The following is a 23,254-nucleotide window of genomic DNA, read 5'->3' as shown; positions in this document are numbered from 1 at the left end:
GATAGAAACTTGGGTTGCTTCTATTTTTTAGCTACTGTGATTAATACTGCTATGAACATGGGTGTACAACTATCTCTTTGAGACCCTACTTTTAATTTTTTTTTGGTGTATATCCAGAAGTGGAATTACTGAATCGACGGTAATTCTACTTTTGATTTTTTTTTTTTCTTGAGGACCTGCCATACTGGTTTTCCGTAGTGGCTGCACCATTTTACATTCCTACCAGTGGTATTCAAGGATTCCAATTTCTCTGCATCTTCTCCAAAACGTATTTTCTATTTTTAATTTTTTATCATAATAGCTATCCTACTGGGTGTGAAGTGTGTTTTGTTGTTATAATCGTGTTTTCATGGCATATTATATTTAGTTGTATGCTTGGCACTTAGTAGCTCTTCAATAAGTGTTGAGTAAATAAAGGAAAATTACAGTCATTTTTGTCTGTTTGGAAGGTTTATTGTTTATAAGTGGTTTTTGCCTTAAGGTATAACTTGCTCCTAGACATCACATTCTTTAAAAAAAAAATTTATTTATTTTTGGCTGCATTGGGTCTTATTTGAGGCACATGGGATCTTTCGTTGCGGCATGCAGGCTTAGTTGCCCCACAGCCTGTGGGATCTCAGTTCCCTGACCAGAGATCGAACCTGCGTCCCCTGCATTGGAAGGTGGATTCTTAACCACTGGGCCACCAGAGAAGTCCCCTAGACATCACATTTTGAATTACATTATTGCCGGTAAAATCCAGGCTGGACATAACGTCACCTTTGGGTTCAAATACTAACTGCAAATGGGAAGAGGCAGATAAAACTACATGTAGTACGGGGTTCCCCAACCCCCAGGCCACAGACTGGTACTGGTCCGTGGCCTGTTAGGAACTGGGTTGCACAGCAAGAGGTGAGCAGCGAGTAAGTGAGCGAAGCTTCATCTGTATTTACAGCCGTTCCCCATCACTTGCATTACCGCTTGAGCTCTGCCTCCTGTCAGATCAGCGGCAGCATTAGATTCTCAAAGGAGCTCAAACCCTACTGTGCACTGTGCATGCGAGGGATCTAGGTTGCGTGCTCCTTATGAGAATCTAATGCCTGATGATCTGAGGTTGAGCTGAGGCGGTGATGCTAGCACTGGGGAGCAGCTGCAAATACAGATTATCATCAGCAGAGGTTTGACTGCAGAGACCATAATAAATCAATTGCCTGCAGACTCCTCTCAAAACCCTATGTGGGAGTGGCAAGTGAAAACAAGCTCAGGGCTCCCACTGATTCTGCATTATGGTGAGTTGTGTAGTTATTTCATTATATATTACAGTGTAATAATAGTAGAAATAAAGTGCCCAATAAATGTAATGCGCTTGAATCATCCCAAAACCATCCCATCAACACACCTGCCCACCAGCCACCATCCGTGGAAAAATTGTCTTCCAGGAAAACGGTCCCTGGTGCCAAAAAGGTTGGGGACCGCTGATGTAATAGTAACTACATACACTTGTCCCTTGGTATCTGCACAGGATTGGTTCTAGGACCTCCCTCAGATACCAAAATTTGTGGATGCTCATGTCCCTTATAGAAATGGCATAATAGGGACATCCTTGGTGGTCCAGTGGTTAAGACTCTGTGCTTCCATTGCATGGGACACGGGTTCTATCTCTGGTTGGGGAACGAAGATTCCGCATGCCACATGGCGTGGCCAAAAAAAAAAGAAATGGCATGATATTTCTTGAATATAACCTATACACATCCTCCTGTATACTTTAGATCATCTCTAGGACTTCCCCGGTGGCAGTAGTTAAGAATCCGCCTGCCAATGCAGGGGTCACAGGTTTGATCCCTCTTCCGGGAAGATTCCACATGCTGCGGAGCAGCTAAGCTCATGCGCCACAACTACTGAGCCTGCGCTCTAGAGCCCACGAGCCACAACTACTGAGCCTGTGTGCCACAACTACTGAAGCCTGTGCACCTAGAGCCCCTGCTCCACAACAAGAGAAGCCACTGTGGTGAGAAGCCCGTGCACCACAACTAGGGAAAGCAACGAAGACCCAATGCAGCCAAAAATAAATAAATAAATAAATAAATTTAAAGAATGGGAAATCATCTCTAGATTACTTATAATACCTAATATAATGTAAATGCTATGTAAATAATTGCGATAGTGTGGCAGACTCAAAGTTTTGCTTTTTGAAACTTTCTGAAAAAAATTTTTTCTAATATTTTGCGTGGTTGGTTGAATCTGTGGATGCAGAGGGCTGGTTATATAGTGGTAAAATAATTGCTGGTTAAAATTGGTGATATTTGATATTTTTGTTTAAAATTGGTATAATCATAAACCATAGGCATTTAGACTGCTTTAGTAAATTGGCTTAAGAGCTACCAGGAAAATCTAAAATCCTAATGGTTTGTTTCTTGAGAATTTGCATTCTAGAGAACCTTTATGTTTTATCTCACATTTCTTCCTTATCCCTGAATTTTATCTGTGTCGTTTTCTATAATCTGGAAGTTTTGCTTACTGTGTCTGCTTTCTTTCAGATTTTCTATTTTGTGCATACATTATTTTGTATATACTGTATATGATGACTTCGGTGAGCAGTGACCGGTCCAGAGGTGCTCGGGAAAAGCCACAGATTTCAGCGACACAGGCAACACAACTACAGAAACAAGTGGTACAGGTAAGTTTTTGTGGAACTCTTGTTTGCTTTGTTTAAAATTACAGAAATTAAGGGGGCACATGTACTTTAATGTTTTCTTTTTTAGGAAACCTGGGATTTTGAAACTTGTTTTTAAAAGGTAGGTAGTATATAATAGGAAAGAGTAGATACTGATTCAGGTAACGTGGGACGTTGTTTCTTAACTATTTAATACTGAACTTTTTCCTCCTACCTGTTAACACCTAGGCCATCTCCTTTTCTTTATTATTATTAAAAAAAATTATTTATTTGGCTGCGCCTGGTCTTAGTTGTGGCTAGCTGGCTCTTAGTTGTGGCATGCAGGATCTAGTTCCGGACCAGAGGTCGAACCCAGGCCCCCCTGCATTGGGAGTGTGGAGTCTTAACCACTGGACCACCAGAGAAGTCCCTTCTTTTCTTTATTATTAATCTAGGTGTGTCCCTGGAATGTAATGCGAAAATCCCAAGTATATGGAGAAGTAATACTCTGAAGTAGAGAAATATCTGAATCATGCAAGTTTTAAAAAATATTTATTTATTTTTGGCTGCGTTTGGTCTTCGTTGCTGCGCGCGGGCTTTCTCTAGTTGTGGCGAGGGGGGGCTACTCTTTGTTGCGGTGCACGGGCTTCTCATTGCAGTGGCTTCTCCTGTTGCAGAGCAAGGGCTCTAGGCACGCGGGCTTTAGTAGTTGCAGCTTGCAGGCTCAGTAATTGTGGCTCGCAGGCTCTAGAGCACAGGCTTAGTAGTTGTGGCACACGGGCTTAGTTGCTCTGCAGCATGTGGGATCTTTCCTGACCAGGGCTCGAACCCATGTCCCCTGAATTGGCAGGCGGATTCTTAACCACTGCACCACCTGGGAAGTCCCTGAATTACACAGTTTTAAAAAGCTGCCTTTTCTGGGACTTCCTTGGTGGTCTAGTGGTTAAGACTCTGCACTTCCACTGCAGGGGGTGCGGGTTCGATACCTGTTCTGGGAACTAAAATCCCACATGCTGCATGGTGTGGCCAAAACAACAAACAAACAAAACCTTCCTTTTCTTTCATGCATCATTACCTAGGAAGAGTGCTTTTTTTTCTTTTTTTTTTTTTTTTGTGGTACGCGGGCCTCTCACTGTTGTGGCCTCTCCCGTTGCGGAGCAGAGGCTCCGGACGCACAGGCTCAGCGGCTATGGCTCAAGGGCCCAGCCACTCTGCGGCATGTGGGATCTTCCCGGACCGGGGCACGAACCCGTGTCCCCTGCATCGACAGGCAGACTCTCAACCACTGCGCCACCAGGGAAGCCCCCTAGGAAGAGTGCTTTAATCTTAGAAAGGATTTTTTTTTTTTAATTAATTAATTAATTTTTGGCTGTGTTGGGTCTTCGTTGCTGTGCGTGGGCTTTCTGTAGTTGTGGTGAGTGGGGGCTACTCTTCTTTGTGGTGTGCGGGCTTCTCATTGTGGTGGCTTCTCTTGTTGTGGAGCACAGGCTATAGGCACATGGGTTTCAGTAGTTGTAGCACACGGACTCAGTAGTTGTGGCGCACGGGCTTAGTTGCTCCGCGGCATATGGGATCTTCCCGGACCAGGGCTCGAACCCGTGTCCCCTGCATTGGCAGCAGGTTCGCAACCACTGCGCCACCAGGGAAGTCCCTTAGAAAGGCTTTTAATGAACAAGATCCATTTGTATAAAATATTTAATGTTAAATAGTCCCTCCTTCTCAATTTGTATTATTTTAAATGAAGTGAGATAATCCAAGTAAAATGCTAGCTAAGCACAGTACATGGTACAGAATTGAGCATTTTATACATGTTGTTGATTAGATTGGCAAACATTTTTTCAGAGACAGTTTGGAAGTAAGTAAATAAACCTTATGCAGTCTATCATAATTTCAGATTGATGATTTGACTGTACTTTGATAGCTAATTACAGGTACTTTTTTTTTTTGCGGTACGCGGGCCTCTCACTGTTGTGGCCTATCCCGTTGCGGAGCACAGGCTCCGGACGCGCAGGCCCAGCGGCTGTGGCTCATGGGCCCAGCCGCTCCGCGGCATGTGGGATCTTCCTGGACCGGGGCACGAACCCGTGTCCCCTGCATCGGCAGGCGGTCTCTCAACACTGCGCCACCAGGGAAGCCCTACAGGTACTTTTTTTAAACAAGTTCCCTGTTGATGTTAAGGGACATAGGAGATGGAGTCAACTCAGTGGTTGCATCATATCTTCCAGTATAAGGTTAGTCTTGTATTTTGCTGCTATCAACAAACATCTTTTATTTAGTGTTTGCTCCTAAATACCCTTACCCTGGTAGGTATTTATTCACAACTGACCGAGAAAGACTGGCTATTGTGGGAAAAATTTGGACTTTCTGTATGGAGTAGGCCTTCTCTGTATAGATGAATGCTTAAGAAAATGTTTGTTTCATGAATAGCCTAAATACAAGTTATGAGTAATCATAGGTACAATCCTGCTACAGTCAAATATAAATTAAAATATTTTATTTTGTTATTTATCAAATCAGTAAAGATTAAATATTAAAAGTGAATTGTTGGGAATGTAAACTATCTCCATCTTCCACCCAAATAAAATCCTTGGAATGATTTCCAGAGAATCAAAGTCTCCGGAATGGAGGAAGGAGGGCTCCCTTCCTGCCAAGTGTTGTCCCTAATCATTTTTCCATTGGCCCTTTGGGGATGGCTCATTTTATATAATTAGAAGAAAAAAGCTGCCCACTGAGCTTTGAGAAGGATTCCTAGACCCTTAGATTTCTGATTTTCCTTGTAAAAAAAAAAAAGTTTTGTGAGAATTTCTCAAAGGAGTATTAGTAAAATTGTCCATGTTCATTTATCCATTAACCCCATTCTGGGAAGTACTTCCTAAGGAAGTAACCTGAAATTGGGGGTGGGGTGTGTGTGCTTCATTCCACAAGATGCTTATCGCCCAATTCTAAATGTGTAATGGTAGAGGTGTACTGCGATACCCTATGGAGGTAGCAGGATGTAAGAGAAAAACCGCTGAGCTCTTTTGAATCTGAATGAACCTGGGTTTGGGACCTAAGTTTACCACTTTACCAATTAGATGTATTACTTAAGTCTCTTTGAACCTCAGTTTAAAAAAAAAAAATGCTTGGAGAGTTAGAGAAAAGTTTCAAGAGTAGTATACATAATTCTCAAATATCCTTCTTCCATATCCCCCCAGATTTTACATATTTACCGTGTTTACTAATTTATCCTTTTCTCTCTCCTTCTACAAAGGAGAAACTACACACAGCTTTTCCCCTGAACCTTTGGAGAATAAGTTGCAGATATGGTGCATCTTTACCCCTAAATACTTTAGTGTGTATATTGTTAAAAAACGAGGATCTTATTTTACGTAATCACAGTACAGTTATCAAAAATCAGGATGTTAACTCATCTAATATAACCTGTACATTGTATTCATATTTTCCGGATTGTCCCAATAGTGTCGGTTTTAGCTAATTAAGTCCTTGATCATACATTGTATTCAGGTGTCAATTCTTTTTAGTCTCTTTTTTTTTTAAAATAAATGTATTTATATATTTATTTTATTTATTTGGCTGTGTTGGGTCTTTGTTGCTGTGCGCGGGCTTACTGTAGTTGCAGGGAGTGGGGGCCACACTTCGTGGGCTTTCTTTAGTTGCAGCAAGCGGGGGCTACGCTTTGTTGCAGTGGCTTTTCTTGTTGCGGAGCACGGGCAGAGGGGGGTTATGCATTTTTGGTAGAAATACCACAGAAACGATGATCTTTTTTTGAATTAATTTAATTTTGGCTGCGTTGGGTCTTTGTTGCTGTGTGCGAACTTTTCTCTAGTTGCAGCGAGCGGGGGCTACTCTTGGTTGTGGTGCGTGGGCTTGTCATTGTGGTGGCTTCTCTTGTTGTGGAGCACGGGCTGTAGGGCGTGCTGCTCAGTAGTTTTGGTGCACGGGCTTAGTTGCTCCGTGGCATGTGGGATCTTCCCAGACCAGGGCTCGAACCCATGTCCCCTGCATTGGCAGGCGGATTCTTAACCACTGCGCCACCAGGGAAGTCCTGATGATCTGTCCTTAATGCATCATATTATGACGTATAGGACATAGGTTTGTCTTATAAACTCATAATCAGTTTTGTCATTTGATTATATAGTATCATGTGGGGAGATAAAAAACTCCGGTTTTTAAAAATGTAAAATGAAGTATGGTAATATTGAACTTAAAAATAAAAGTTATTTTATGAGCAAAAATGGGCTTATTTGGGAATAGCAGAGAATTGCAATTCAGAACAAGCAAGCCACGGCAAAAACCATAGGCAAGGGACTTCCCTGGTGGTCCAGTGGTAGAAAATCTGCCTTCCTATGCAGGGGATGTGGGTTCAATCCCTGATCGGGGAACTAAGATCCCACATGCCGCGGGGCAACTGAGGCTGCGCGCCACAACTACTGAGCCCGCATGCCGCAAACTACAGAGCCCACGTGCTCTGGAGCCTGCGCCACAACCAGAGAAGAGAAAACCCACATGCCATAACTAGAGAGAAGCCCGCGCACTGCAACGAAGAGCCCACGCGCCGCAGTGAAAGATCCTGCATGCCTCAACGAAGGTCCAGCGTGCCACAAGTAAGACCCGACACAGCCAAAGAAATTAAAAAAACAAAACAAAAACAACCATAGGCGAGTCCCAGAAACAGAGGAACCTTATTTTATAGAGGAAGAGGAAGTTGGGAGGGGTTGTTTGGAGCAAGTCCATTAGAGAAAAGTGAGGTTCAGGGTAATAAGGGTTTCTCATTAGCTGAGTTGCTGGAGTAGTTGATTTCTTGTAGGGATGCAGTGTACATCTTTTCCCATTGGGGCCTACAATGATAGTTTTTCCTGTAATTGACCTCTAGTGGTACTGCATGAGAGCTTCCCCTTCTGGCCTCCTGATTCCATTTTAGCGAGGTTTCCCGTTATTATTCTCACAATATTTACTTTGCAGGATGGTTGGAAGGAATTAGAAATTGCATAAGTTGTGTTCAGGAAGTGGCAGTTTTTATTGTATATTCCACATAAGTTATGAAGTGATTATAATATTTGAAATTTTGATGGAAAAGGCCCGGTTATTGAAAGGACCCAATATTATAGCACAACTGTTAAAACATTTAAGAGAAAAGACTAGTAGGCTATATTAATAATGCTTATCTTTGGATTGTGGGCATAAGGATGATTAAAAACAAAAAATCCTACTTCATTATATTTTCCAAATTTACTGGGTGACAGATCCAGCACAAAACATTTGGCTCCACTAGAAAAGCTATGAACACATTCTTCATTGTGAAAGTAGCTTTAGCTTCTTATGAGCCAAGTGAATGAAAGAGAGATCCAGAGAAAGAGAGTTAGTAATGCTATTTTTCTTGGCAAGAGTTTTTTTCCACTTGACAGTTGTATGGTAAATGTCACTGATGTTTGTTGTAGGGGAGGGTGTATAACCTTGTTAACTTACCCCTTTATTCTGCTTTTTCCTCTGATTTCACAAACTGTACAGATCTCTTGACACATTCTGGAGCTCAGCCTGACAACTTGCCTATCATACTCTAATTTGTTTGGTGCTTTGGTTTTCGAATATTTAAAGATTTTCTCTGGACTAGGTCAGTCAGCAAAGGAAAAAAATATTTAAAATTCTGATTTAAAACGTTTTATACTTCATCACTGTGCTATGCTAGTATTGCAATACTGGACTTGTTAAACCACTGTCAAGTGCATCAGCTGTGCTTTCAGAAGTTATGTCTAGGTGGTCTGTAATCTCTTAGGAATAAAACAGATGATATCACTGAAGAGAAGTGCAAAGAATCACAGTATTTAAGCTGAAAAAGCTAAGTCTGAATAAATTAGTAATTGGTATTTACCTTACATATGGTAATGAATAGTGACTTCAGGGTTAGAAATGTGTGGGCACAACAGAAGCAGCAGCATAGCACAGGGAGATCAGCTCTGTGCTTTGTGACCACCTAGAGGGGTGGGATGGGGGGGTGGGAGGGAGACACAAGGGGGAGGAGATATGGGGATGTATGTTTATGTATAGCTGATTCACTTTGTTATAAAGCAGAAACTAACACACTGTTGTAAAGCAATTATACTCCAATAAAGATGTTAAAAAAATAAAATGAAAATAAATATGTAGAAGCCCTAGACTGTTGTCTACAGCAAAATGCTGTTGGTAATAACTATTCTGCTTATAATCTTTACTGGAAGTCTGTCAACTTGAGTGTTTTCTTATTAATATTTTATAAGATAATAGAATTGGGGAGCTTTCTTTGTTTCTGTAATTTGTATACATTTAGGAAGCACAGGCAATTCTCTGGCAGTTTTTAAGTTTAAATATTCCTGCCTTTAGAGCTATTATTGTAGTTATCTTCTCCTTTGCCCTATTACTTTTAATTGATCCTACATCCCTTTTCAGAAAGATATTACAGCCAGAGTCCCTGGCTTTGGTGTATCTTATACTCTGTGAAATTTCTATATGCCATATTTTCTGTGTGAGGAGTCTTGAACCAGGCACATTCTGCTAATAAACATCATACAGTGAGTGAGTGAATTTCTACAACTGGTTTGCAGTTCACTTTCTTGCATTTTTTCCCATTTATTATATATGTGTGTGCGTGTGTGTGTGTGTGTGTGTGTTTTAATTGAAGTATAGTTGATTTACACATTGTTAGTTTCAGGTGTACAGCAGAGTGATTCAGTTTTATATATATATATATTTTTTCAGATTATTGTCCATTATAGGTTATTATATCAAATACAGTTCCCTTTTTCTTGCAGTAAATCCTTGTTGCTTAACTATTTTCTGTAAAGTAGTTTGTATCTGTTAATCCCGTACTCCTCTAATTTATCCCTCCTCTGCTTTCTTTCCCCTTTGGTAACTATAAGTTTGTTTTCTATGTCTGTGAGTCCATTTCTGTTTTGTATATCGATTCATTGCTATTATTTTTTATTTTACTGGTTGATTGATTTATTGATTGATTGCTGCACTGCGTGGCATGCGGAACTTTCCTGATCAGGGATTGAACCCACACCTCCTGCAGTGGAAGTGTGGAGTCTTAACAGCTGGTCCACCAGGGAAGTCCGGTATTATTTTTTAGATTCCATATATAAGTGATATCATATAATACTTGTCTTTCTCTGTCTTCGTTTATATTTTTTATTTTAGCTGCTGTTTAACATCTGTGTTTTCCCCTTCTTTTCCTTTGCTTCTCCCTCCCTCCCTCCCTCCCTCCCTCCCTCCCTTCCTCCCTTCCTTCCTTCCTTCCTTCCTTCTTTGTTGGGTCTTCGTTGCTGCACGCGGTCTTTCTCTAGTTGCAGCGAGAGGGGGCTACTCTTCGTTGCTGTGCGCGGGCTTCTTATTGCTGTGGCTTCTCTTGTTGAGGAGCACAGGCTCTACGTGCGTGGGCTTCAGTAGTTGTGGCACATGGGCTCAGTAGTTGTGGCTCGCGGGCTCTAGAGCGCAGGCTCAGTAGTTGTGGTGCATGGGCTTAGCTGCTCCACGGCATGTGGGATCTTCCTGGACCAGGGCTCGAACCCGTGTCCTCTGCATTGGCAGGCGGATTCTTAAGCACTGCGCCAGCAGGGAAGTCCCTTGCCCTTTCTTTTTGACCTTTTTCCAGACCTCTTTTTTTGATCGGCTGAAATTTTTCCCCCCTAACATTTTATTATGAAAATGTTCAAATATAACGAGAAGCTGAAAGAGTTGTACAGCAAACACCCATAAACTCACAATTACCTTTTTTGCTGTATTTGTTTTACCACATCTGACTAGCTATCCATCATGCTATCTTATTTTTTTTTGATGCGTTTCAAAGTGAAGACATACTTTACCCTTGAACACTTCAGCTTATATATCATTAACTAGAGTTTAATATTTATCTAGGTTTCTCTTTTTTTATATGTGAAATTTACATACAGACATTTTAAGTGTATCAGATCATTTTTTGTAGGATGCATATACTTGTGTAACCCAGTCTCCTATCAAGATACAGAACATCACCCTCATCCCAGAAAGTTCTGCTCATTGTATTTTTCAAAAAAACATAATTTTTATTTTATATTTATTTATTTATTAATTATTTGTTTATTTTGGGTGTGCTGGGTCTGAGCTGTAGCATGCGTGATCTTTAGTTACGGCATGCCGGCTCTAGTTGCGGCATGCGAACTCTTAGTTGCAGCATGTAGGATCTAGTTCCCTGACCAGGGATCGAACTCAGGCCCCCTACATGGGGAGCGCAGAGTCTTACCTACTGGACCACTGGGGAAGTCCCTCATTTTATTTTCTTGGTACAGACACCTGCTTTAGAGTTCTGGTGATTTTCTTAATGTACCGTTGACTGCTTTCCACCTTGCCTGGAACTCTCATTTCCATCTTTCTCTGTGCCTCTTTTCATTTGATTCTTGAAGATTTCCTATGACTAATGCAGACTGGGTTCTCCCAGTTCTTGTGCATGTTGTAGTCACTTTTCTCAGTCTTCAAATGTAAAGTGACAGAAGAAACATCTCCTTTTACATTCCTTCCTTCTTGTGGCCACACTAGCCTAGACTGTCATGACTGCATTCTTAGACTGTTCAAATAGCTTCTTCCCTTGTTGGGAGGCAGCATGATTGATATACTGGATACTACACACCTCTGGTAGTTAGGAGGTTTGTGCCAGTAACACCTAGCATAAAGCGTGAGTAAATTACTTAGGGGTATAGTATGGAGTTGAACTGTATTACTACCTTTTAAGATCTTTCTAGCGATAAAACAGAAGTTCTACTTTATGATTTAATAATTTTTATAACAGAAACTTTTTGATTTTATAGAAAGATAATGCTTCATGGATGAATAGTTTCATGATGGTTATTTACCAAATTGCTGTTGGCCCTATCCTGTATAATACTTTTAATGTGTTTTTCTCAAGTTTTGGCATTTTTCTGAGAGAGTGTGTGTCTGTGTGTACTAATATTTTAAAGCTGTAAGAATTTAGTTCATGCATATATTCTACTTGCCTTGCTTAATTGCCTAAGGACTTTCCCTGTCTAATTGCATTGATTAGACTCTTCAGTACAAATGGCTGGAACAGACATCCTTATTTTGTTCTTGATCTTAGGAGGAAAGCTTTCAGTTGTCTTTCACCATTAAGTAGAATGTTAAATTGTAGGTTTTTTAAGTTGACTTTATTAGGTTGAGGAAGTTCCCTTCTATTTCTGATTTGTTGGGGTTTTTTTGTTTGTTTATCCTAAAAGGGTATTGGATCTTATCAAATTCTTTTTCTATGTCTACTGAAATAATCATGTGGGTATTGTCTGTTATTCTATTAATATGGTGTATTACGTTAAAATGTTAAACAACCTTGCGTTCTTAGGGTAAACTTAACTTGGTCATTGTACATATTGGTAAGTTGCTGGTATGGTAAGGTTTGCTAGGATTTTGTGGGGGGATATTTTTCTCTAGTTGTCTTTGCTTTTGGTATCAGGGTAATACTGGCCACATAGAATGATATAGAAAATGTTCCCTTCTCTATTTTTTTGGGAAAGTTTGTGAAAAATTGGTGATTGATGTTCTTTCATTGTTCGGTAGAATTTACCAGTGAAGCCATCTGGGCCTGGGTTTTTCTTTCTGGGAACTTCTTTGATGACGAGTTCAATCACTTGTTAACAGATTTTCAGTTCTTCTTGAGTCAGTTTCAGTAGTTTGTGTCTTTTTAGGAATTTGCCTTTTTAGACAAAATTGTTGATTTTTGTCTAGGTTATCCAGCTTGATGGCATACACTTGTTCATGGTTATTTTCTTATAATCCTTTTTATTCCTCTAAAGTTTGTAGTGATGTTCCCTATTTCATTCCTAATTTTAATAACTTGAGGCTTCTCTCTCTTTTCTTGCTTGTTCTAGCTAAAAGGTTTGTCAATTTTGTTGTTTTTCTCTTGTTTATTTCATTTATTTCTACTGTAGTTTCTATTCTTTCTTTCTTTAAAAAACTGTTTTGGAATGAGTGTTTTGGAAGATTTGCTGAAAAGTTGGAAAATGATACAGAGGTCTCTACAACATGTACCAATCTTCCCTTAATGCTAACATTTTATATCAAATGTTGGAAAACTTTTCCCAAAAAGGGTCAGATGGCAAGTATTTCATGCTCTGCAGGCCACACACAATCTCTGTTGCATGTTCCTTCTTTGTTTTTGTTGTATTACAACATTTTTTTTTTTTTAATTTATTTATGTTTGGTTGTGTTGGGTCTTAGTTGTAGCTTGCGGGGCATGAGGGATCTTTTGTTGCAGCATGCGGGTTCTTCAATGTGGCGTGCGGGCTTCTCTCTAGTTGTGGCTTGCGGGTTTTCTCTAGTTGAGGTGTGTAGGCACCAGAGTGCATGGGCTCTGTAGTTTGCGGCACCCAGGCTCTCTAGTTGAGACGCCTGAGCTCAGTAGTTGTGGCGCATGGGCTTAGTTGTCCTATGGCATATGGGATCTTAGTTCCCCAACCAGGGATCGAACCCGTGTCCCCTGCATTGGAAGGCAGATTCTTTACCACTGGACCACCAGGGAAGTCCCTACAACATTTAAAAAATTTTAAAACCTTTCTTAGCTGGCACACCATACAAAAATCAGATCTTAGGCTATAGTTTACTAACTTCTGTCTTATATAATTATTTGTCAAGAGTAAGATAATAACATTGGCACAATATTATTAAATTAATACAGTCTTTACTTGGGTTTCCCTAGTTTTTCCACTAAGGTCTCTTTTCTTTCTCGTTTTAAATATTTATTTATTTATTTGGCTGAGTCAGGTCTTAGTTGTGGCACGCGGGATCTTCCTTGTGGCATGTGGGATCTTTTTGTTGCAGTGCACAGGCTTAGTTGCCCCATGGCATGTGGGATCTTAGTTCCCTGACCAGAGATCGAACCTGCGTCCTGTGCATTGGAAGGCAGATTCTTAACCACTAGACCACCAAGGAAGTCCCAAGTTCTCTTTTCTGTTCCAGGATTTGTTTTCATGTCTCCTTAGTCTCTTCTGATCTGCAACAGTTTTTCAGTCTTTCCTTGTTTTTCCTGACCATTGCACATTTGAAGAGTATATTTATAGGTTTGTTTTGTTTTGTTTTTCGTACACGGCCTCTCACTGCTGTGGCCTCTCCTGTTGCAGAGCATAGGCTCCGGACGCGCAGGCTCAGTGGCCATGGCTCACGGGCCCAGCCGCTCCGCAGCATGTGGGATCTTCCCGGACCAGGGCACGAACCTGTGTCCCCTGCATTGGCAGGCGAACTCTCAACTGTGCCACCAGGGAAGCCCCTATTTACAGGTTTTTAAAGTAATTACTTGGTTACCTGTCATCCTCCATAGGTGAATAATTAGTATTAAAAATATTACTGTGAACCTATGAATTTAAACATTTGAAGGGTTTCAGTTATTTCTAGTTATTACCCTTTTTGAAGTTGAAATTATCCTATCTTTGGCCAGGTCTCTTCAAATTGGCTCCTGAGGGCTTTTTGACTTTCTAGTAATCTTTGATGGTTTCTTCATAAACTGGTATGATGAGTTATTCCAGACTTATTTTGTATAATTCCTGCTGTGTACCTAGATCAGACATTGCTCTAAGGAATCCTGGCATCTTTTAGTAGGAAATGGCACTTAGAGACCTCAATCTGGTAACTGATGTTTATTGTTACTGGGCTTGTCATTGTTTATAGGTCTCTCCAGTGGACAGTTAAAAGTAAAATGCCTTATGAGTTAGTAATGCTGATAGTTCAAATTCAGGACTACAGGATTTTCACTTTTTATATTACATTTTGATCACTTCTACACTGAGAATACTAGTTTCTTCAGAACCAGGGGATGGTATAATTATATATATACATATTTTTTTAATTTAAGTTTTTTGGCTGCGTTGGGTCTTCGTTGCTGCGTGCGGGCTTTCTCTAGTTGGGGCAAGTGGGGGCTACTCTGTTGCGGTGCGCGGCCTTCTCATTGCGGTGGCTTCTCTTGTTGCGGAGCATGGGCTCTAGGCACGTGGGCTCAGTAGTTGTGGCTCGCAGGCTCTAGAGCACAGGCTCAGTAGTTGTGGCGCATGGGCTTAGTTACTCCGCGGCATGTGGGATCTTCCCGGACCAGGGCTCGAACCCATGTCCCCTGCATTGGCAGGCGGATTCTTTTTTTTTTGTTTTTTTGCGGTACGCAGGCCTCTCACTGTTGTGACCTCTCCCGTTGCGGAGCAACAGCCTCCCGACGTGCAGGCTCAGCGGCCATGGCTCACGGGCCCAGCCGCTCCGCCGCATGTGGGATCTTCCCGGACCGGGGCACGAACCCGTGTCCCCTGCATCGGCAGGCGGACTCTCAACCACTGCACCACCAGGGAAGCCCGGCAGGCGGATTCTTAACCACTGCACCACCAGGGGAGTCCTGATATAAATGTTTACATCCTTTGCTGGAGCAACAACGTGTGTATCAGTCTCTGATTCTGTAAAAATGTTCTGAATTTAGAATTTTAAACTTTATCTTGAAGTCAGTTGATAGAACAAATGTCTAACTGAATAATTTCTGCCGACTTGAAATTTCAAGGAAACTGCTTCGTTTATTTGCTTCAGCTTCTTTTGTAGTAGCTTTTAAACTGATAGTAACTTGCAGGATGATCACACTTGCACATCTGAGGGCCTTGATCTTTATTAGTATTGGTGAAAATTATTCAACAACCAAGAGGCACTCTGTGTATGGACCTGGGAAGTAAGTGTCTACAATTCTTCGACACAAACAGGGATCTCATAGCCATCCTTTTTTTTGCTGTTTGCTGTCTCATAATGTGACTCTGTACCTGGGAACCATTGTCAGCTGTCATTCCATTATTTCATGACACAGCGTTTTTGGTTATCTAGAATAAGTTAGTCACTCTGCTGGAATTTAGTAACTTGTTATCTGCTTTCTTTTATGATGGTTACTACTTGGTTTTTCACTGTGAGAGCCTTAATACAAGACCGCCTCCATTAATAGCCTTCAAAGCATATTTTACTTGATAGAGGTGGTCCTCAAGTGAAAAAATGATGTGGCTGCTAATGCCAGCCTGAAGGACAGATTGGTGCACCCACTGCTCCAGGGTACAGCCTTTGGTACCCATTGCACCTGAATCAGCCGATAAGCTCCATCTGAAACTTGTAAGATTCCCCCTCTACCCCCCTTTAAATATTATACTGTATCTACATACCCTATTCATGTGCCCATTGTATACTGTACTTTCTCCATTTGAGACATCATTTAGTTTTACTTCTACAATAAGTATATGCTTAACAGTCACCATTAATACTTAGGTCAGTATCTCTAGTCATTTTGGTTGTTTGAAGCCAATGCTGTTATTGATTCCTCAGGAAAGGCTCATGAGAATAAGCCTTTTTCCTGTTTTCTTCCGTGCTGGTAACAATTTATGCCCTTTCTATTTGAGCATAAAGTCAGTTTTGCTCTCTATAAATGCTAGGCTCATATTTTCTGTACTTGAGTATCTTAAAATGTTACTTAATTTTCTTTTTGCATAAAGCACTGCTTTTGACAAGTTTAATGACACACTGATTTCTTTCCCTTGTAAGTCTTTTGTCATTTCTGCCTACATGCACGATGGATATTTTTTAGAGTCCAGATATTTTACTAGAAAATTTCTCAGTATGGGTTGTTATGGGTTGATCTTCTTAAGTATGGTGTGTTTTCTTTCACAAATTTGAACATTATTCTATTTGCTTTCCAGACATTTCTCTTGAATTTTAGCTTTAAACATTTGTACTGTTTCCTTTCTGTCCTTGTCTTCTTCAGAGACTTGTATTCTCCACAGATTCAGGTTGAGTTGTCTTTTGCCTACATTCAACATTTGACACTTTCTTTCTACCATTCTTTTATCTTTTCTTTTTCCTTTTTTAAATTTTTTACTTAAAGTATTTTTCCTCTTTCACCTTTTATTTCTCTTGTAGCATTAACTGTTAAGTTTATTTTTGTGTTCCTTCTAGTTTAGTCTTCATTTTCATTTCTGAATTAGAAAAACTTAGATATAAAATGTTATTCTTTTATGTCTTTATTGTTTTCTTCATGCTCAGTCTTTTAGTGCATTTTGAAACAGAAGATAGCAGTTTTGCTTTTTTCCTAGGCACCTTTTTTGGTGTACTGTCATTGGTTTTGGGGGGTATTATCCTGCTTATATTCTTTTTCTCTTATAGTAACTTTGTATGGGATTTGACCTTTAATTTTCTATTGCTCATTTTTATGTGAAATGAGTCTTCTTGGACTTTAACATGGCACCATGGTTCAAAGTGGCTTTTCTAATTTCATAGTGTTTCCTCTTTTTCTGAATAATTATGTTGGCTTGCTTTCTGAGATTTCCTGTCTTTGTTCTCCTCCCCCAGTGTGGACTTTTTTAGATTTTTCTATATATGTGGCCCAGTTTTGATTTTACTCCCAGTGTTTTCTCTTGATGGGAACCTTAGCTGGTTAGTTTCAGTAGTTTATGATGGTAACTACCCCAGCCTATTTAAACCTTTCTGCAATCCTCACACATAGTTTGCTCTTGGAGTTGTCAAAACCCTATAGTGCCAGGTGCTGTGCTCAAATTGGCCCACCTTACTTTCCAGTAAGTGCCTCTTGGCTACTTGGGGTTTTCCTGTTCTTAGGCCAGTCAAACACCCCAGTGCTGGCCTCTGCCACAATTATTACCATGCAGATCTTGTATCTGTTGTTTTTTCTTTTCCTCTTTGTATTTTGAGGTTTGTAAGGGATACCTTGTCACCTAGTTTTATCCTGTGTTGTTGTTGTCCACAGGATTTTAGGTTTGCTATAAAGTTAGAACAAAGATGTTTCTTTATACAAACATAATTCCACTATCAAATTTCTTAAATGTATCATTGTTACAGTGTTCTTTCTCTACAGTTAATATTCCGGTTTTGTCAATGTGGAACTTTCATTTATTCCAGTAATGTCAGTTACTCCAGTAATGTCCTTTATAGCACGTTTCCTTCTTCCAGTATAGCATCATCACATCCCCTTTGCTTGACATGCTTTTTTAGTCTTCATTAATCTGGAACTGTTCTTAACCTTTCTTGGTCTTCTGAAATAATAGCAATTTTGAAGAAGGCCAATTACTGTAAAAAATGTTCAATTTGAATTTGTGTTTTGATGTTTCCTTCTGATGAGATTCAGGTTATAGATCTCAGGAATGCTGTTTAACCGACATTGAGTATTTCTGAGTACCATATGTAGAGTCACGTGATGTCTCTCTGCCCCTCCCTGAGGATGTTAATTTTGATCACTGAGTCCAGATTTTCCCATTTCCCCTAATTTGTTGTTTACTAGATTTCTGCCAGCAACTAAAAAATAATCTTTGTGGAGACACTTTGAGACCATGTGTAAATAACCTCTTCCTCATCAAGCTTTCCCCTTTAGAATCAGCATTCGTTGATGATTCTTGTTTGAAATAGGCTTTACTGTGATGGTTGCAAAATGAAGATGTTTTCGGCTTTACTACTCCCTCTTATAGTCTTTTTATCATTGCCATATTAGTAAGTGTATTTTTATTTTTTAAAAATTTATTTATGTATTTATTTTTGGCTGTGTTGGTTCTTTGTTGCTGTGCACGGGCTTTCTCTAGTTGCAGCAAGCAGGGGCTACTCTTCGTTGTGGTGCGCGGGTTTCTCATCGCGGTGGCTTCTCTTGTTGGGGAGCATGGGCTCTAGGCGCACCAGCTTCAGTAGCTGTGGCATGTGGGCTCAGTAGTTGTGGCTTGCGGGCTCTAGAGTGCAGGCTCGGTAGTTGTGGTGCACGGGCTTAGTTGCTCCGCGGCATGTGGGATCTTCCCGGACCAGGACTTGAACCCATGTCCCCTGCATTGGCAGGCGGATTCTTAATCACTGCGCCACCAGGGAAGTCCCAGTAAGTGTATTTTTAAAAGATTACTCTAATGATCTAAGAAGTAAAAATAAAACCAAATAGAGATCATTTTTAATTGGTTAAATTTGCATTTTTTTAGACTGGAGTTTGAGGAAGCAGGCTCTTTTACACTGTTAATTGAGTATAAAGTTTTGCAGCCTTTGTGAAGAGCATTTTTGAGCAGATGGTATGAAACTACTTTTAACATTTTTCTATATACTTCTTTGACCTAGTAGTTTCACATCTTTAAATACAAAGAAAGCTATCCTGGATGTATTAGGTGTAACAATGGCTCCCTGTAGTGTTTGGGTAGTAATGAAGAATTCAGAGTAAGTAAAATGCAAGACCTATCCTGTAGACTTGTATGCAGCTAATAAGCATTATGATATAGGTATTTACAATTGATTATGTATTCCTACAAAGTAGTGTGATTAGTATTTTGTTTTTGATATAAGAGAAAAATATGTAAGTACCAAATAAATAGTTTTTGGTATTAGATAGTTACCTTATGGGTCACTGTTATTTTCTTGTGGGCTTTGTGAAAATTTTGTAATTTAAGGAAATTTAATGGTAAGTGATGAACATTCATATTGCTTGGGTTGCAGCAGGGCTCAATGAATATGTGTTGAGGTACAATTTCTAGATTTGAAATTCAGAGTAGAAGTGATTGCTATCAGGAAAAATGGGCAAAAATTAATCATGCAGGGTTTTAGCACTAAGGGCCACATTGGTTTACTTTTTTTCTTTTTAGTTTATTATTTTTTAATTTTTAAATTATTTTTTATTTTTATTGAAGTATAGTTGATTTACAATGTTGTGTTAATTACTGCTGTACAGCAGAGTGATTCAGTTTATATATATATATATATATATATATATATATATAGTTTTTTTATCCCAGTGGCTTACTTTCATAAAAGGTTGCCACTACCCAAAGCTCAAATGTATAACGTGGAAGTGCCGTCTTCCAGAACTCACCTTCCCCTTTGGTTTTCCTTTTTACTTCATTCAGTTATTTCATACCTTGGTCCTTTTGGCTGCTGCATTGGGACTTCTCACTCGAGGGTGTGTGTAAAAAAGGCCCTTATATATACTGGTTAGGATTGAGGTAAAATTTGCCGTGTGTGTAGAAACTGTACAAACATCTTTCTGGGTGTAATGTAACACTACAACTGAGGTCACACCAGGCATAGGTTGGGATGAAAGGATTGGCCATTGGATTGGAGGGAACAGACCAAAGGTAGTGGGAGCTTGTATAATCAACCAACAACATGGACTGGAAAGCTCTTGTGAGAAGTGTTTTTACATTGTAAAAAACACTAACAACCTCTCCCCCTCCACCCCCATTGAGATTATTATGAATCTATATTAAAAGCAAAGGTGAAAAGTTGTTTGTTGGGACTTCCTTGGTGGCACAGTGGTTAAGAATCAGCCTGCCAATGCAGGGGACATGGGTTCGAGCCCTGGTCCGGGAAGATCCCACATGCTGCAGAGCAACTAAACCCGTGCGCCACAACTACTGAGCCTGCGCTCTAGAGCCTGTAAGCCACGACTACTGAGCTTGCGTGCCACAACTACTGAAGCCCACACGCCTAGAGCTCGTGCTCCGCAACAAGAGAAGCCACCGCAATGAGAAGCACGCACACTGCAAAGAAGAATAGCCCCTGCTCTGCGCAACTAGAGAAAGCCTGCACACAGCAATGAAGACCCAATGCAGCCGTACATACATACATACATACATACATAAATATATTTTTAAAAAGTTGTTTATTATTAGCACTTGGTGGGTCTCCCCTCCCCCCCAAGCTCATTCAGTAATTTAAATGATTTAACTTTAAAAATATTTATGTTGGGAGTTAGTAAAGATTTTAGCTAGCAATGGTTGGTATGTTACTATTAACTGATGCACAAGAGTTACCTTTTTCAAATTTCTTATTTTTTATTATTTCTTTGGCTGTGCCACATGGCTTGTGGGATCTTAGTTCCCTGACCAGGGACAGAACCCACACCCTTGGCAGTGAAAACACGGAGTTGTAACCACTGAACTGCCAGGGAATTCCCCAAAGTTTCCTCATTTAAAAAATATCTTTCTGGGCTTCCCTGGTGGTGCAGTGGTTAAGAATCTGCATGCCAATGCAGGGGACACGGGTCCGAGCCCTGGTCTGGGAAGATCCCACATGCCACGGAGCAACTAAGCCTGTGCGCCACAACTACTGAGCCTGTGCTCTAGAGCCCGCGAGCCACAACTACCAAAGCCCGCACACCTAGAGCCTGTGCTCCGCAACAAGAGAAGCCACGGCAATAAGAAGCCCGCACACCGCAACAAGAGTAGTCCCCACTCACCACAACTAGAGAAAAGCCCGCGCACAGCAGCAAAGACCCAACGCAGCCATAAATAAATAAATAAAAAAAAACCTTTCTAATTTTTAATTGCCAGAAATACTACAAAAGGAAACCTCAAAAATTCGGTAATTTGAATTTTTTTTTAAGAAGGATTTTGAGTGAAAAAAGCAACTGGAAAAGAGTTTTCTACATAGTTGACTAAGCGTTTGAAAGTTGCTTCCTTAAAATTCTGTTAAATTAAAACCATTTTAAAATTGTGGTTAAAAATAAAAATGTAACTTAAAAAATAATTTTTATTTAGATAAATACAGCCTTTTCCCTTCCGAACTGACCTTTTTTGAGTTGATAGCAGAGGTTTTTTGCTTTTTGACAGCAAGGTTGTGTCTAAGCCTGTATCCTGGCGGTTGTTTCCACTGCTTCCTGTTCTTCCACTTTCTGTTACGCTGTAACTTCATCTGCCCAGGGGAAAGAAAATTCAAAAAAGAAAATTCAAATGAGTCACAAGGCTAATGAAGATGAACAGGACTTCAGGTCTTTTGGTCAAAGGACTGGGACCTTTATGCTATTTAATTTGATGCTTATTTACCTTTTGGGAATACACTGTAGACATTTAAGAGGTCTAAATTCAGAGTCCTCTTTTTTAGTCAATCAGTATTTCTGTTACCACAGTGATAGAGAGTTTTTATCTGTTTATACCAGATTTTGGCATCTAACTTGTATTTTTGGTGCTCCAATCTTGAACAGTTGTATGTGCTTTTCCAGGCAACAGCTGAACAGATGCGTCTTGCTCAAGTGATCTTTGATAAAAATGATTCAGAGTTTGAAGCTAAAGTTAAACAGGTATGTTTCTGGCAAAGGGTACTGTCATTTTTGTAATCTATTCTTACTGTGCTTAAAAAGATAATTTCACTAGAGATTCTTATTTTAAATTATGCTTCTTGCTTAGTTGTAAATAATTGGATTTTGAACTTGTGATTCAAAATCAAAATACCTGTATTGGTGGCTAGAGCGAAGGAGTTTTGGCAGTAGAACCTTTCTGAGTTACTAGTGTTACATGTGAACAATGAGCATTTGTGAAAGTACAGTGGCATTGTATATACCTGTGCATAGAAAGTATATTTAGTATATGGCAGGTTCTCAGAAAATTTTGTTCAGTGTTACAGAAGAGCTGATTTGCCTTTTCACATATTGTGGTGGTCCCAAACGTAGATTGGAAAAGTTATAAAATTAAATTTTAGGGTGATGTCTTCACTTAGAACTTCACTGATATAATATTATTTTAATTGCACATTCTTCTTTCCTGATAAGACTTCTTTTCCCTTCAAGATTCTAGAAACGAAGCAATAACCTTTACCTTGGTAGAGGTCTACCAGTAATTCCTTGGAGTGAAAGTCCCTTGGTGAACTCTTTATTTTAGCCCTTTAGTATGTAAACTCTTTCTTCTTACTTATAGTTGCTGTCATTAGACTTAATGGTGATATTTTTGGAAAGCCACAAAAATTATTTATTAAAAATCATAGAACTTATTCGCTGGAATGAGATTTATGAATTGTTTGAGACATACTTCTACATATTATATCGCCTTTTATCGAGTAGCATAGCAGATACACAAAAAAGAGCCCTGGTAGAGGAGTTCAGAGCTTTAAGTTTTTTTTTTTTTTTTTGTGGTACGCGGGCCTCCCACTGTTGTGGCCTCTCCCGTTGCGGAGCACAGGCTCCGGACGCGCAGGGTCAGCGGCCATGGCTCACGGGCCCAGCCGCTCCACGGCATGTGGGATCTTCCCAGACCGGGGCACGAACCCACGTCCCCTGCATTGGCAGGTGGACTCTCAACCACTGCACCACCAGGGAAGCCCCAGAGCTTTAAGTTTTAACGATGATTCTCTCTTACTAATCCAATCACTGGGGGAGTTTTGAAGGTTACTATAAATCTTTTTTTTTTTTAATAAATATTATTTATTAATTTATTTGGCTGCATTGGGTCTTGCTTGTTGTGCGTGGGCTTTCTCTAGTTGCAGCGAGTGGGGGCTATCCTTTGTTGTGATGCCTGGTCTTCTCATTGCGGTGGCTTCTCTTGTTGCGGAGCACAGGCTCTAGGTGCGTGAGCTTCAGTAGTTGTGGCATGCAGGCTCAGTAGTTGTGGCTTGTGGGCTTAGTTGTTCCATGGCATGTGGGATCTTCCAGGACCAGGGCTCGAACCTGTGTCCCCTGCATTGGCAGGTGGATTCTTAACCACTGCGCCACCAGGGAAGTCCCTGCTGTGCATCTTAACAACTGCATGTGACGGGTATTGACCTACTATAGATCGTTGATAAAAATCTGACCTTATTAGTAGACATCCAAAGACTGAAGCATGGGAAAGCTGTAGAATGTATAGAACCTTGCTGGGTAACACAGGGAGG

General features: G+C 40.3%; 1 protein-coding gene across 6 annotated transcripts in view; it reads left to right on the top strand.

Moving 5' to 3' along the window:
* UBAP2 (ubiquitin associated protein 2) overlaps positions 1-23,254 on the top strand; it is a 125,117-nt gene that overhangs the window by 34,146 nt on the left and 67,717 nt on the right. For all 6 annotated transcript variants that reach the window (XR_011377547.1, XM_070045754.1, XM_070045753.1 and 3 more), the window contains exons 2-3: positions 2,517-2,656; positions 21,615-21,692. Coding sequence is in view for 5 of the 6 variants with exons in the window: in XM_070045754.1 (XP_069901855.1) it covers positions 2,558-2,656; positions 21,615-21,692 (177 nt within the window). In the remaining variant the exon portion in view is untranslated. The remainder of the gene's footprint in view (positions 1-2,516; positions 2,657-21,614; positions 21,693-23,254) is intronic.

The sequence above is a fragment of the Globicephala melas genome, chromosome 6, assembly GCF_963455315.2.
Source record: "Globicephala melas chromosome 6, mGloMel1.2, whole genome shotgun sequence".
NCBI classification, from domain to species: Eukaryota; Metazoa; Chordata; class Mammalia; order Artiodactyla; family Delphinidae; genus Globicephala; species Globicephala melas.
This window is presented reverse-complemented; position numbering and strand designations above follow the sequence as displayed.